Below are 14,271 nucleotides of genomic sequence, written 5' to 3'. Positions count from 1 at the left end.
GGTTCCCCATTGCAAACCACCATATAGGTAAGGTTTATTTAGAATAGAATGAAGAGGAATGTCCCCAGTGACAACAAACAGGTGGCATGTCACGCTGACACACACCCATTTCGAGTGGCCATGCCCCTCATGAGGAATGAAGCCCATTTATTTGCACATGCGCTGAAGGCCCACAGTACCAATAAAATCTTTTCTCTACTTGCACCACTGTTTGCCAGTATTTTGCCCAGTGCTCCAAAATAAAAACTATAGGCAAAAGCTCCAGCACCACTAGGTTCCTGGACAGCTGTAGCTCAGTGCTTGACAAGGTCTCTTTTTGCCATATTTGCATTATATTAAATTGTCTGCAAAAACCTGCCAGGTCTTCTTTAATGCTGTTGGACAGGTGTACTAGGTATTGCAGTAACTTATTGCCTACAGTGACTTTCCCTAGCCTATGCCAAAGGGTCCTGCCCACGGGCAAACCCTGCACACAAAATTCAGGAGACCCCCAGTATGCCCATTAATGCCCTGTGCTGGTATTGTTTCATCAGTTTGAGTGCTTCCACAAAGGACCGATAGACTACTGTACACTGGCTGTCATCAATGGTGACATTTACTGACTGCCCAGCAGGGTGGGACATGTGTTGTATGAGTCCCCGTTACTCTGTAAGCTCTCATGAGCAGGGTCCTCTTCCCTCATGTACTTGCCGTCCCTCACTTATACCATCATCTTACCATCATCTCCTCCCGACTGCCTACAATGACACCTTTACCCTGGGTATTATGACTGCTGATGCAGCAATGTTTATGATCCATGTCCATGTCCTGCTCTGTACTGTAAAGCTAGGTACACATTAGACGACTTGCTAATGATGCGATGTCGTCAACGATTTCCCCTGAACTCCCAGACAAATGACCTAGTGCATATACACTGTGCAATCTAATAAACAACCAAACTATATATCTTGCATCATTTGGTGGTTAGATCGTTAAGTATATAATGTAACCATATCGCCTGGTCGTTTGGTTGTACGATCTGAAGGGAATCGTTAACTAGATTGACAGATCTTCCTGCATGTAAAAAATATCTGAAGATGCGATGAACGACGACACAGAAGTTCGCTTAGTGCATACACACTTGACGATTTAAACAATTTGTTGTTTCGATGTGTCGGAATCGGTCATATCGTTTAAAATAGTGTGTAGGAGCCTTAAGTGACTTTGTTATTGTTTTGTTCATACTATTTAAGAGATATCTCCAATATCTGCCACGGTAACTCCATTTTTGACAGCAAAGCAGCCCCCTAGTAGTTTTCGCAATAGCGATCACTTTACTAACACATGGTACGGACTGGGTCCTTACAGAACCCTTGTCCCTGGATGTGATTTTTGGTTTATCCCTTCAATTTATAATTTGATAAGCAATAACTGATAAGTATGGTCCTATGCTTGTAATGGAAACCTATTTAGCATTACTAAAGCAATTGTCTACGGTATAATCCCCCCCTCCCCCCACCCTTCTGTTCTTCCATCAGGGATAGTGGGAAGCTTTTCTGTGGAGGCAGCAATGCTAACCACTGTACTCAGTGACAAAATAATTATCATTGCTGCCTTACAGCACTGAGCCTGTGGGCTTGATTCTGGCTAGGGCACTATCTGTACTGTATATGGACCTTATATGAACCCTAACGTGTGTGTGTTTGTGTGGTAGGGAATTTAGACTATAAGCCCCAATGGGGCAGGAAATGATGTGAATTAATTAATATTATTTGGAAAATGCTGCATAATATGATGGGGTATATATAAATAAACAAATAAATAATAATACATGACTGTTTCAGAGACCTGAAACTAAATAGCTACAGTAGATGACTGAATATTTATACTATTGTTTCTGGTTAACTGTTAACACTACATAACAGTGCAACCCAGTTAATGTTTATAACAATGGCACCAAAAATCTGACTCTTCCATATCTGAAACACTGTTACAAGAGAAAGTAACTGTTAAGTACAAAAACATCTCTAGTTGCTAAGGGAATCTTTCATTTCTATATGTATTTTCCTTTCCAATAATTCGTCTTAAGAATTTAGAATATAGTTAAGGTTCTGTACACTAACCATTCTCATTCCTATATTCAGCAACATTAGAATTCCAGGAACAGCATAGCATTCTGTGGCAGGGAGCATTTTATCTTCAGGGAATTCTTTGATATGTTAAAACGCAGAAAATGAAGGTCTCAGAGCAGAACAGCAGCTGAAGATAATAAAATCCATACACGCATACATTACAGGTGGTATGGTTTGGACAGATAGCATAAGGTCAGCAGTCGTCTTTATTATGAGGAGTCTTAGAAACTATTGCTGACCCATATTATTGAAATAAACATTAATGGGGAAAGAGTGCCAGTATAGTGAGTTCTTAGATGCACTGCAGGAAAAGCCGTTCTCTGTCCCCATATACAATTTTCCTGCTAATAGTTCCCTTTTCTATTCCATAAGTAAATTGTTCTAATTAGTCCTGGGAATGTTCTTACTGCCTTGGGATTGCACAGTATATAAACTGTATCACTTGAACATATTAAAAATGGAGAATATGAAAACTATAAATAAAATAACAAGATTTGAGCAGTTTTAAGGTATAATAAAGTTGAATGACAAATCAGAGTTTGCAATAAATTACTTTCCAGTAAAATACTTTCCGATTAATGAGTTGATACAGTAAGGGTGTGTGATAAACAAGCAGCTCATCAACAAATTCATGCTTTTGATGCTATGTGGCTTTAAAACAGAAGGGAAATGAGAACAGAAGTTAAACACAGAACAATTTATATTCAGGTTCACAGATAGTATTGATAATAATTATGATAAAATATGCTGTTCCATAATAGGGGTCAATCTACAGTACCCAACTAAAGACATTAAAAATAGGTAATAAACAATACAAAGTAATATCACTGCCAAGGAGCACAAAAAGTATCACAATATAATAAATAAAATAAACACATTTTATTACACACAGTATCTCTAAAAAAAATGAAAACAATTATAACAAAACAATGATGAAATAATATACTGTAGATATAAAATGTTTCAGGCTATACACATAACATGGAATGTAAAACCAGAGAAAATACCTTTGCAGTAGATGCAATGTAAACTATTCCAGAAAAATAGGGAGGTGATCCAAAACATTGTATTTCCCAAAATCATTCTTTGAAAAGCTAAAGGAATTATTGAAAATAGAGGAGTTAGCCATTTTATTGCTGTTATATTCTCTTTGTATTAAATGGATGCAATGTGGTAAAAATCCAATAATATAGGCAGTAATATATATTCCCAATTTCAAGGATGAATGTAATATAGAAATGGATCTCTGTAGAGGATGCAGGATAAGAATAGGCAAACAGTCCTGAGTAGCTTGGATATAGGCTCTTATATGATACCAGCTTATATATGATGCACACGGGCCCACACTGCACACCCTACACATGAGGTCCAAGTCGGCTCTGCAAAACAAGCGCACATCACCAGGAATATGATGCTGCGGCCATTTTCCTGGAGTTTTGCATGTGAGCAGTATCCGGAACCAAGGTGCGGGTGCCATTTTACCGGAGATCTGCGCATGCACAGTAGCCTCTGGCACAATGCCAGAATCTACTGCACCACAGAGAGGAGGGGTCTCGCACTGAGTAGTCAGCACACAGGCCCCCTCCTCTCTTAAACTGCCCCCTGAGCATTATGCCGAGATTGAACCTTTAGACATTGTCGCTTCCTAATCGGTGCATTGTGCACCTTCATCTCATCCGCAGGGATATTGGCTACATCCAGTGTACTGATTATTTAACAGTGCAGTGCAGACTTCTAGAAATGGGAAGAATTGCAAGAAGAATGATAAAAAGCAATTCAATATTACAACTAAAATTAAGAACATTTCTGTAAAATAAGTTATTGCATATAAATTCTTATTAATATTTATATAATTCTATGTATTTTTTTTTTTAAATGAAACAAATCACAGCACAAAAAACATGCTTGGTCATAATTAATTTGCAAAGAACTGTATATTTACTGTACATTAGTTAAGGCGTTCCATACATTTTTTCTATATCTCTGGCCTTGGAACACTTTGGGACTAAGTTAATAAAATAATAGAATATATGTGCTGTCACATTAAAACTCGTAATGTAACGCATAACAACCAATATGATACTAATATTCATTAAATTCACCACGCTGACTTGGGTATCAAAGTTGATGAGCTGTTAAAATTGGTAAATGTCCACGTACATTGTAAATGATAGGAACATCACTTTCTGTCATATTTACCTTACACACAAACTTTTTGTTGTGGACAATGGAACCGTTCATATATTATAACAAATATTGTTAATATAACTTATTACACATTGACACCGAAGAGGAGTTTTCATACATGTTGTCCATTTTCTTTTGTCATCCACAAAGGTGCTCTTATAATAGTGGTTGTCTATACAAGGCAGTAGAGTCATGTATGTGGATATTTTAGAGTATGTTTTGCGGAAATGGCATTTACTATCTTCCTAATGGGTGTGGTATAAAAGATCGACAGTGTCTAGGTAGATACTCAATAGGTCGACACCAGATGGTCTACATGCAATAGGTTGACAGGTACAAAGGGTCGACAGTGTAAAAGGTCGACAGGGACAAATAGTCAACACAAATATGGAGTAAATATGATTTACGAGTACCTGCGCTTGACCTGCTTGTGTGTGGTGATAAATAAGTATATATACCCCTAATTCCTATGAGAATGAAGCTAGTAGCAGAGTAATTGTCAAAACATCTATGTTTATTGTAACAATTGTTATCAGGTTTTTGTGTTTGCAGCAGAAAGATTAGGTTCTCAGGACAGTCACAATGCTTCCTTATCCCTAATGCAACTGCAGATGGGCAAAAGAAAAAAATGTAGGGTGCAGGGGTAGGTTGGGGGGATGCATGTGGAGATGAAATAGGGGGTAGTAACAGTCCAGTTTCCTGATTGGAGGTGATGTGGGACAGCCCTGGGTGTGGGTACTGTCCCCTATGTATAAAGAAAAAAATGAGTCAAATAATATCCACTTGCTCCTAACCAGGGAAAGAATAAAAAGTCATGCACGATCTGTTGATAGTAAATAACAAAGTTGCAGGTGTTGCGCTTTGGAGGGGCGGCGTCCCGTGCCTTCTGGTCCGACAACTTACCCTCTGGTCCTGATTCTCGTCTTCCTCTCCACTATGTGTCTCCAACGGATGGATAAGTCACCTTCTCTGGGCTGCCTGGATCACCAACAGCGGCGGGACAGCTATGTCCCACGCTCCCGTGAGGTCATATGGTCCTCCGCCGTCCACCGCCACCGTTTGGTAGCTCAACTCACAACGGAGGAGACTGGTCTGGATGATGCTGGTCACAGTGCGTGCCTTGTTACACCCTCCGTGCGGATGCTCACTGACCCTGAGAATGGTAAGTCGCATTTGTAGAAGCGGAACTGGAATGTAGTTTTCTGTGTCCAATGCGTCCCTGAAAAAGGCTAAGAAGCGTTGGACACAGAAAACTACATTCGACAGCATACCCTTGACTTACGGTTCCGCTTCTACACATGCGACTCACCATTCTCAGGGTCATTGAGCATCCACACGGAGGGTGACGAGAATCAGGACCACAGGGTAAGTTGTCGGACCAGAGGGCACGGAACGCCGCCCCTCCAGAGCGCAACACCTGCAACTTTGTTATCTACTATCAACAGATCGTGCATGACTTTTTATTCTTTCTCCAGTTAGGAGCAAGTGGATATTATTTGACTAATTTTTTCTTTATACATAGGGGACAGTACCCACACCCAGGTCTGTCCCACATCACCTCCAATCAGGAAACTGGACTGTTACTACCCCCTATTTCATCTCCACATCCATCCCCCCCAACCTACCCCTGCACCCTACATTTGTTTATTTTGCTCATCTGCAGTTGCATTAGGGATAAGGAAGCATTGAGACTGTCCTGAGAACCTAATCTTTCTGCTGCAAACACAAAAATCTGATAACAATTGTTACAATAAACATAGATTTTTTGACAATTACTCTGCTACTTCATTCTCATAGGAATTAGGGGTATATATACTTATTTATCACCACACACAAGCAGGTCAAGCGCATGTACTCGTAAATCATATTTACTCCATATTGCAAAATAGGGGATTTGGGATAGACCCCTGAGTACCAGCAGCTGACACAACCAATCAACTGTGCGCAGGTTCTAAATAACCCATTTATAAGTCAACACAAATATGTTCAACACAAAAATGGTTGACACAATTTTTTTAATTTAAGCCAAATCTTCAACCTAACCCTCCACCTAGTGCCTAACCCTAACCCCTCCTGTTGTACCAACCCTCTCCCAAGTGCCTAAACTAAAACCTAACTCTCCCCCTAATGCCTAACCGTTCTCTCCAACAGTCTAAACCTCACCCTAACCCCTAACCTTAAATATGGTGGAAATACATGAAAAAAAAACAGGTCAACCATTTTTGTGTTGACATTTTGTCTCTGTCAAACTTTTGTACCTGTTGACCATTTGTTAGTTGACCTTTCGTACCTGACAACCTTTTGACCCTATTGAACTTTTGACCCTGTCGACCTATTGCCTTTCAAACATCTGGTGTCAACCTATTGGGTGTCTGTCGATCTTTCATCCAGATACCCTCTCTAATAGTCTGTATGAAGTGATCATAATATGTAAATATGTTTTGCATTCCCTGACATTTATACACGCTCAAAATGAGTCATATGACACAAGTGTATGGTACCAGCAGAAATGTATAGATTTGGTCAAGTGCAAAACTGGTGTTTCTTACATTCAGCAAAACATAACTACATTTTCCTGTCTTTTTTCCTGACTTCTAATATGATATAAAAGTTGAATTAAAATATAAGGGGTCAATTGAATAAGGAGTGATGCAATATTGCTTGCTCCAGCACAATGTACGGGTGATGTGCAATGCGTACAAATCCTGTACATACAGTAGACATCATATTTGCATTTTAATACGCACTCCTATGGGTCTGTGAACTAAAATGCAGGAAGCAGGGATGACTTAGGGGCATAGTAGGGTGTTGTTGCTGGCGTGCCAAATGGCACATCACCGGCATTGCCCATGTATCACTCCTAATTGAATTGACCCCTAAAAGTGAGAGATAACAAACCATTAATGATACAAATGTTTATCTGCTTCCTTTAGCAATTTACATGCTTTGTACATAATGTGTAAATCTCATTTCAGAATGTTGTTTGTTACTGTTATGTGTTCCAGGTGTTCTCTGGCTGTCCGTGGTGTCTGAAGTGCTCTTCATTTTACTTTTAGTCGTGGGATTCAGCCTTATGTGCCTAGAATTCTTTCAGTCAAATAACGTTGTGGATGGTCTGAAGTTAAATGCATTTTCTGCTGTCTTCACTGTACTGTCAGGTAATCTAGAACTCATAATGCACACAAGATATAGGGTGGAAATACATTCTGAAAACAACATACACTAAGCCTTTCATGTGCATTTGCTATGATAGAAAATATAACACACATATTGGAGTTATATGAGGTTAATGTACAGACTGTGAAACCTTTGCTGAGCATTGAGGTCATTTACAACAGATGGCATGCTGGGGAAGCCTTACAAAATTAGTTTTTCCGCACGTTGCGCTTGTCTTATGCCAATACACATGGATTTGCGCAGCAATATGGTGTCATTTACAGAGGCATTTTTCAGATCAGGTTGAAGTTGGCATGCCTTATAGACAAAGAGTTATTAGATAGGGAGACGGAATTGCTAACATAAGATTTCATTTTGCAGACAGCATATTAAAGTGAGCTCTACAGCGAAGTTGAAAATGTATATTTAAAGGTATCACATTTCTTTTAAAACAAGGCATTTAATCTCTTAAAATGAATCTTTGTGACACTTGAATATCAGTGTTTCATGGCTGGTGAATCACTTTGTCATGGCTGAGCTAACAAAACACAGGAATTTGGAACACGACTGCCATTTGTTACGCTGCCAAGGGCAAAAGAGTGAAATCATTGCAGCACCTCTTCTAGGTAGCCAGGGGTGCCAGATACCTGTGCATCAGTTTAAATGGGAATCTGCAAGATTCTTACGTAACTCAACTCTGCCCATTATATTAATTTAATTAAATTGTTCTACTTTTATTGTTTTTACTGTGCTAAATGTATTCTGATAGGAGTAGTGCAAAATGTGGGCTTCAAAATATAATACTAAACACATTTCCCCTTATTTCCATTACATTAGTGAGGATACTCTGCCATCAGCCCTGCCCTTCTTACTAGATGGGGATACAGAGATGCAGTCCACCCTGTCAGCCATCGGAAAGCTGCATCCACTGGCTGGCAACCATCAATACTTACAATTTGATGGAATATGTATTGTCATCTAAAGGGATCATCAATGTTTGTCAACCATTGGCTTCCGATTTCCATCCCTAATCCTCTGAGATCTGAAAGAGTTAGGAATCATAGGATCACTGATCTGACAGAGAGAAGCAGCTTATTATCACCAGAGACACAGAGAAGGCAGGTGCTGAGGACAGCAACTCAATCCAAGACCACTGCACACTGACTTCACTATCCACCTGTATCAGTCTGCTGCTAGATAGAGTACTGCAGAGTGCTAGCCAGCTCTTCAGGTAAGAGCCTACTGGTGTAAGACCAGCCTAAATGGTGGCAGCAGGAAGAAAGAAGCAAATAATATGTGGGAGAACTGGGTGCAAGGAGACTGGTGCTACCCTATAGAAATAAATGGGGTGACATGGGGGCAGGATGCTGGGGACAGGGGTCACCTAGGAGAGGTCTGATGATGTCATATACATAATGTGTGACAAAATACAGAAAATACAACAGTACAGAAAAAGATAGGTGTGTTTTTATATACAGAGGTACCTTTCACCATGGATGAACTAGAACTATCTGGTAGCAGTGATGGTGGTGGGGGGAGCTTTAAATGTACACATTTAGATGTTTTCCTGGTACAAATGAATAAAAAACAGTTCAATGTGGTGAAACAATACAAGCAATCCATTGGACAATACAAATACAGTATTACATAAGTTATATATCATTTTGTCCCATTTTGGTGCTATACAGATTATTTTTCCAAATCAGTAGAATGCCAATAAGCATCTACATAATACATCTACAAGTTTGGTAATAAGCAAAGGAAGCTGTGGGATGTGACTCAACAACAAATTCATCAGGGATATGATAGTAAAGGTTAATGAATTCAGTAAGTCTTAACTATGCATTCTCTTACCAGAGTCAGCAAGCACCATGATATATTGTCAGTCACCAGTGAACTATATACTGCACTTCATGTAAAAAAGAAACACTAAAGGGTTTAGGGCTGATCTTAGATTGAACGTGCACTTGTTGGCAGAGCATAATCTTGCCTGTTCAATGAGGGCGTGTTAACAGAACTGCGGGCTACTGTATGCAGGCATAGAAATAAGTGTATATGTACCTGCTTCATGACATATGTTTTGCACCTAGTATAAAGTGGGCGCAAGTGCACAGTGACTATGATCATTAGAAGCAAACCATGGGCCTGATTCAGAGCCGCTCGCTCTGAATCAGGGCCGGGCTTTTTTTTTTTTTTGGAGCGGCCTCTTGGCCGCTCGCATAGCTGTGGGTGACGACCCACAGCTATTGCGAGTGGCCATGATGATGGTCGCGATGGTCAAGACCATCGCGACCATCGGGCTTGCGACGAGACCCTTGTGGTAGGGTCTCATTCATCGCAAGCCCCAGAGAGCTTTCGGCTCTAACAGAGCCGGAAGCTCTCCACTGACATCACTCGTGATGTCACTGGGGCCGCTCCCAAACGGCAAGCGTTCCCTCGGGAACGCCTCTGTTTGGGCAGCCACCCCCCGGCCCGCCCACCAAACTGAGCGAGCTGTCACTGAACATCGACAGCTCGCCCCCTTTGGTGCGAGACCTGGAGTGACGGAGTGCCCGTCGCTAGCCGGGTCTCGCGCATGCGCACGACAGAGCCGACTCCGTCATGCGCATGCGCTGTGGGCCACCATCGACCCGGTTGCGAGTGCTCAGCACTTGCAACCAGGTCTGAATCAGGCCCCAAGTGTACATATAGGGTGCCAGCACACTGCAAAATGCGTACAATCTGCATATGGAGGAATATACAGTAATTCTGTGCCCGCAGGTTGGGAGCAATACTTTCGGTCTGATTCAGAGGTGTACACAGTTGCAACCGCAACTGCGTCTTTTGGCAATGTCGTGGCAGCAATAATATGCAAATTCTACTTTCTGGCTTCCCCTGGTGTACTAGTTGTGCACTTGAATGTGCAAGCACTGAAATGCCCACTTTCAGCATTGCTGCATGGTGTAACACCATTGGTGATTCAAGACACTCACCATTGGCACACCATTGCTTGTACTGACAGTGGCAGGTGCAAGTTCTCCATCTGAACATGGCCTCTGTAGCAGTGGCTCTGTGTCTCAGAACACAGCTGCTTGCACTGACACCCCCGTGACACCTCCATAACACTCCCACATGACAGATTTTTATGCGTACACTTCAAGCTAACTCCCAGTCAACACCCAGGAACGGGCCATTGTTTTCCCTCGCCATCTCAGATACCAGCATTCCCGCATGCAACAGCAAATTTGTGTGTACATTCCGGGTAACACAAGCATCATAAGGGCTTTCACTCAACTAAGCGAATGTCAACATTGCGTGCACTTACCATGTGCCTCTGATTCACGCCCTTTGTGTGCATATTTCATTCACAAGATGCAATTATGTTCCATTTTCTTGAAGTTATTTTCAAATAGTCCTAACTCTACAGCTTATCCCCTCACCAGTCTTCTCATGCTCCTGAATGCTCACCATACAAAATGGTAGATACAGAAGTACTAATTTGAGCTGCCCTACAAAGATTATTTATTAGCATACCAACATACTGTACTGATATTACTAAATTAGGAGGTTTATAAAAATGCTTTATTAGCATAAAAGCCAAATATCGTACAAAGGACCCTGAGGAAGTTATATTCAATACAATAAAACAAACATTCTCTTTTCCAGCAATCAAATTAGCACCTAAAATATAACAGAAAGCAGCTTGTTTAAAGGAGTCTGCCAGCTTCCAACTAATTCAGCTCGAAAAATATATAAAAGTAAAAAAACTTTGTTATATGTTATTAAAAATATACTATATTGATATTTATTTTATTATAATTGCCACAATTTAAGATCACACAAAAATGGTGTTTAATAAAACCATTTATATATTAAATAGTAACAATAATTCTCACATATCTAAATATATACACAATTTAAAATTATTTCATTATTGCATAAATAATAAGGGGTTTTCTTCAAGTATCTGGGCCTGATTAAGAGCTGGACACAGACATGGTATACATTCATGTATACGGTAGGAATGTTCATGGTCTGAGATGCCATTGTCAGCATCTGTAGACACTGTAATACTGCTTGGTACATCTTTAGATGCCACCATTGGTGACATCATCTAAACTTGCACTGGCCCTATGACATGATATTCCGTCTAAGTATGGTTTTTTTATATAAATAAATAGAAATTGTTAATACTGTATCACACAATGGTGATTCTATATTAATTTGAGGTACAGTACATACAGAAGTATATCTTTACTGGGGAGGTCCTTCAATGAGGAAGTGTTTTGCTTTTAAAAGCTTTGCCCTTTAATATATTGAGCTTAAAAACGCCTGGAAACAGTGTTTACAAGTTGCCATTTAATAGATACAGGACTGCCATCAGAAATGGTTGGGCCCGGTACTGACAAAATAGGCAGACAGGCAGGGCTCTCCCCTCACAAAGCCCCCTACACAAAAAAAATTTAGTAAAATGTTTGACGCCTCTAGCCCCCTTCTGACTCTTCAGCACTGTTGTCCGACACTTGTCTTCAGTCCAGCCCCAGCCAGTCACAGCCCAGGTCAGCTCCACACTTACCTGCTACTTGTTGTTGCTCCTCACATGCCGCAGCTTCTTTATCAGTGGTGTGTCGTGACGTCACACCCGCCAGTGTCCAAAGAAAAAAAAACTTTATTGTAGAGCTGCAAGCTTTGTAAGTAGGAGCCGAAGGCAGGCCGCCAGCAGCATTGCGGGCGGGTACCCCTCTCCGTCCAGGCCCAGGACTCCAGTCCCTGCAGAGCCCTGATGGCACCCCTGAATACATAAACCCCACACAATGAGGAGGAACAATTATTTTGCCTACTCCATGGTGTACATAAACCCTGTGTGATGAAGCAAAGATTTTACATTTTGATTTATTGGCCCACAAGACCATAATCCTGTATTCAGTGGTCCACTGGCTGTGCTTCGTGGCCCAGGCAAGACTTTTTTTATTGCTGCTGAAAAAACTGAACCCATTACTTGCTTCCTGAAAATATCTGTGAAATGTGCATTAGTTTTCAACTTTTTCTACAGTAACTTGAACTTTTTTTTTTAACCTGTAGCAGTTTCCTGTGTACTTTTGTATCATTTCAGGTTATTTACTAGATGTGAGTCACTTCATTTTCAATATAACATGGAATAATAGGGGTATTCTAAAAACTTTGACCAGTAGTGCATCTGTACCAAGTTAGCCTCTAAAAGTAACTATTAGAAAGTAAATTAAAAATAAAACAGTAAAATATCCAATCATAGCATTCCTCATGGAATGGATTCAACAGGGTGCTGGAAACATTTGTTAGACATTCTGGTCCATGCTGACATGATGGCTCCATTAATTTGCAGCCGATCTGTCAGTGGCAAATTCATATTGTAATTTTCACATTTTACCACATCCCAGAGGTGCTCTATTGGCTTGCAGATCAGTAACCATTGGAGTAAACACAACTCATTGTCATGTTGCTTAAACCAGCCATTGCAACCATTCCAAGGTGTTCTACTTCAAAGGATGCACATGGTCAGTAACAATACTCATATATGCTATGGCATCTAAAAAATATTAAATTCATATTAAGGGGATTAGTAAATTCCCCACACCAATTACCAATAGCAGCCTGAGCTGTTGACACAAGGAATGATGGCTCCATGTATATATGTTATTTACCAAATCACATTACCATCTGCATGCTGCAGCAGATATTGAGATTCATCATACCTGGTGAATCTCAATTTTGGTGAGCCTATGGTCACTGCAGCCTCAGTTTCCATTTCTTAGCTGACAGAAGTGTAAAAGTGGTTTCCCACTGCCGTAGCCCATCTATTTCAAGATTCAACATCCTTTGCATGCAGAGATGGTTTTCTGCATACCACTGTTGTAACACATGGTTATTTGAGCCATTGTTGCCTTCTTGTCCACTTAAACCAGTCTGCCCATTTTCCTCTTACCTCTTTCATTAACAAGGCAGTTTTGCCCAGATAACTGGTGCTCATAGGATGTTATTTGTTTTGAACAATTCTCTGTAATCTATAGATTATTGGGCACAAACATCCCAGGGGATTAGCAGTTTCTGAAATGCTCAAACCAACCCATCTGGCACCAACAATCATTCCATAAAGTCATTTAGATCACATTTATTCTGCATTATTGTGTTTGGTCTGAACAACTAAATTTCTTGACCTTTATGCATTGGGCTACTGCCTCATGATTAACTGATGCGATATTTGCATTAATTAGCATATGTATATGTTTCTCTAATAATATCTGTATATAATTATATATATATTTATTATATATAATTGTTGAAATATATTTCATATTACTAATATGGATATATGAATAAATTTCCCATAATATAATATAGTGTAATGATATCCAACTTATTCACAGCTGTAAAATAAAAACATATGGCAGAATATTAATAATAATAATATTTATTATTATTATTATTATTATTATTATTATTATTATTGTTGTTATAAAATATTTAAAACACCTCATATTAAAATATATTAATTTAAATATGTGTTAGAATTATTGTTAGTGTTTTATTGCTCTGTGGATAGAGGTCAACTTTGCTGGAGGGGAACAAGTCCCCAGTTGCTGTCACAGTGAAGATTAGTAGTATGAATAAAGAGATGGAATCCTGAGAGACTTCACATAGGTCAAGTGCTGAATATAAATTCTGTCAATTATGAGAAGTTAATTACTATTTTAGCATGTTTATAATATTCAGAACAACACTAATTAAATATATGGCACTCTGTGAATGAGTAAAAAGTATATTTTTAAACATTTATATAATTTAAGTGAAAAATATAATA

The 14,271-nt window shown here is 39.7% G+C and overlaps 1 protein-coding gene across 2 annotated transcripts in view; it reads left to right on the top strand.

Annotated features, from left to right (window-relative positions):
* GSG1L (GSG1 like) overlaps nt 1–14,271 on the top strand; it is a 222,386-nt gene that overhangs the window by 193,470 nt on the left and 14,645 nt on the right. Inside the window, exon 3 of one of the 2 annotated variants that reach the window (XM_088466734.1) lies at nt 7,304–7,456. The exons of the other annotated variant lie outside the window; for it this stretch is intronic. Within the exon in view, the coding sequence (XP_088322860.1) occupies nt 7,304–7,456 (153 nt within the window). The remainder of the gene's footprint in view (nt 1–7,303; nt 7,457–14,271) is intronic. 2 annotated transcript variants of the gene reach the window in all.

Source organism: Taudactylus pleione, unplaced genomic scaffold (genome assembly GCF_031769625.1).
Source record: "Taudactylus pleione unplaced genomic scaffold, aTauple2 ptg000066l, whole genome shotgun sequence".
Lineage (NCBI taxonomy): Eukaryota > Metazoa > Chordata > Amphibia > Anura > Myobatrachidae > Taudactylus > Taudactylus pleione.
This window is presented reverse-complemented; position numbering and strand designations above follow the sequence as displayed.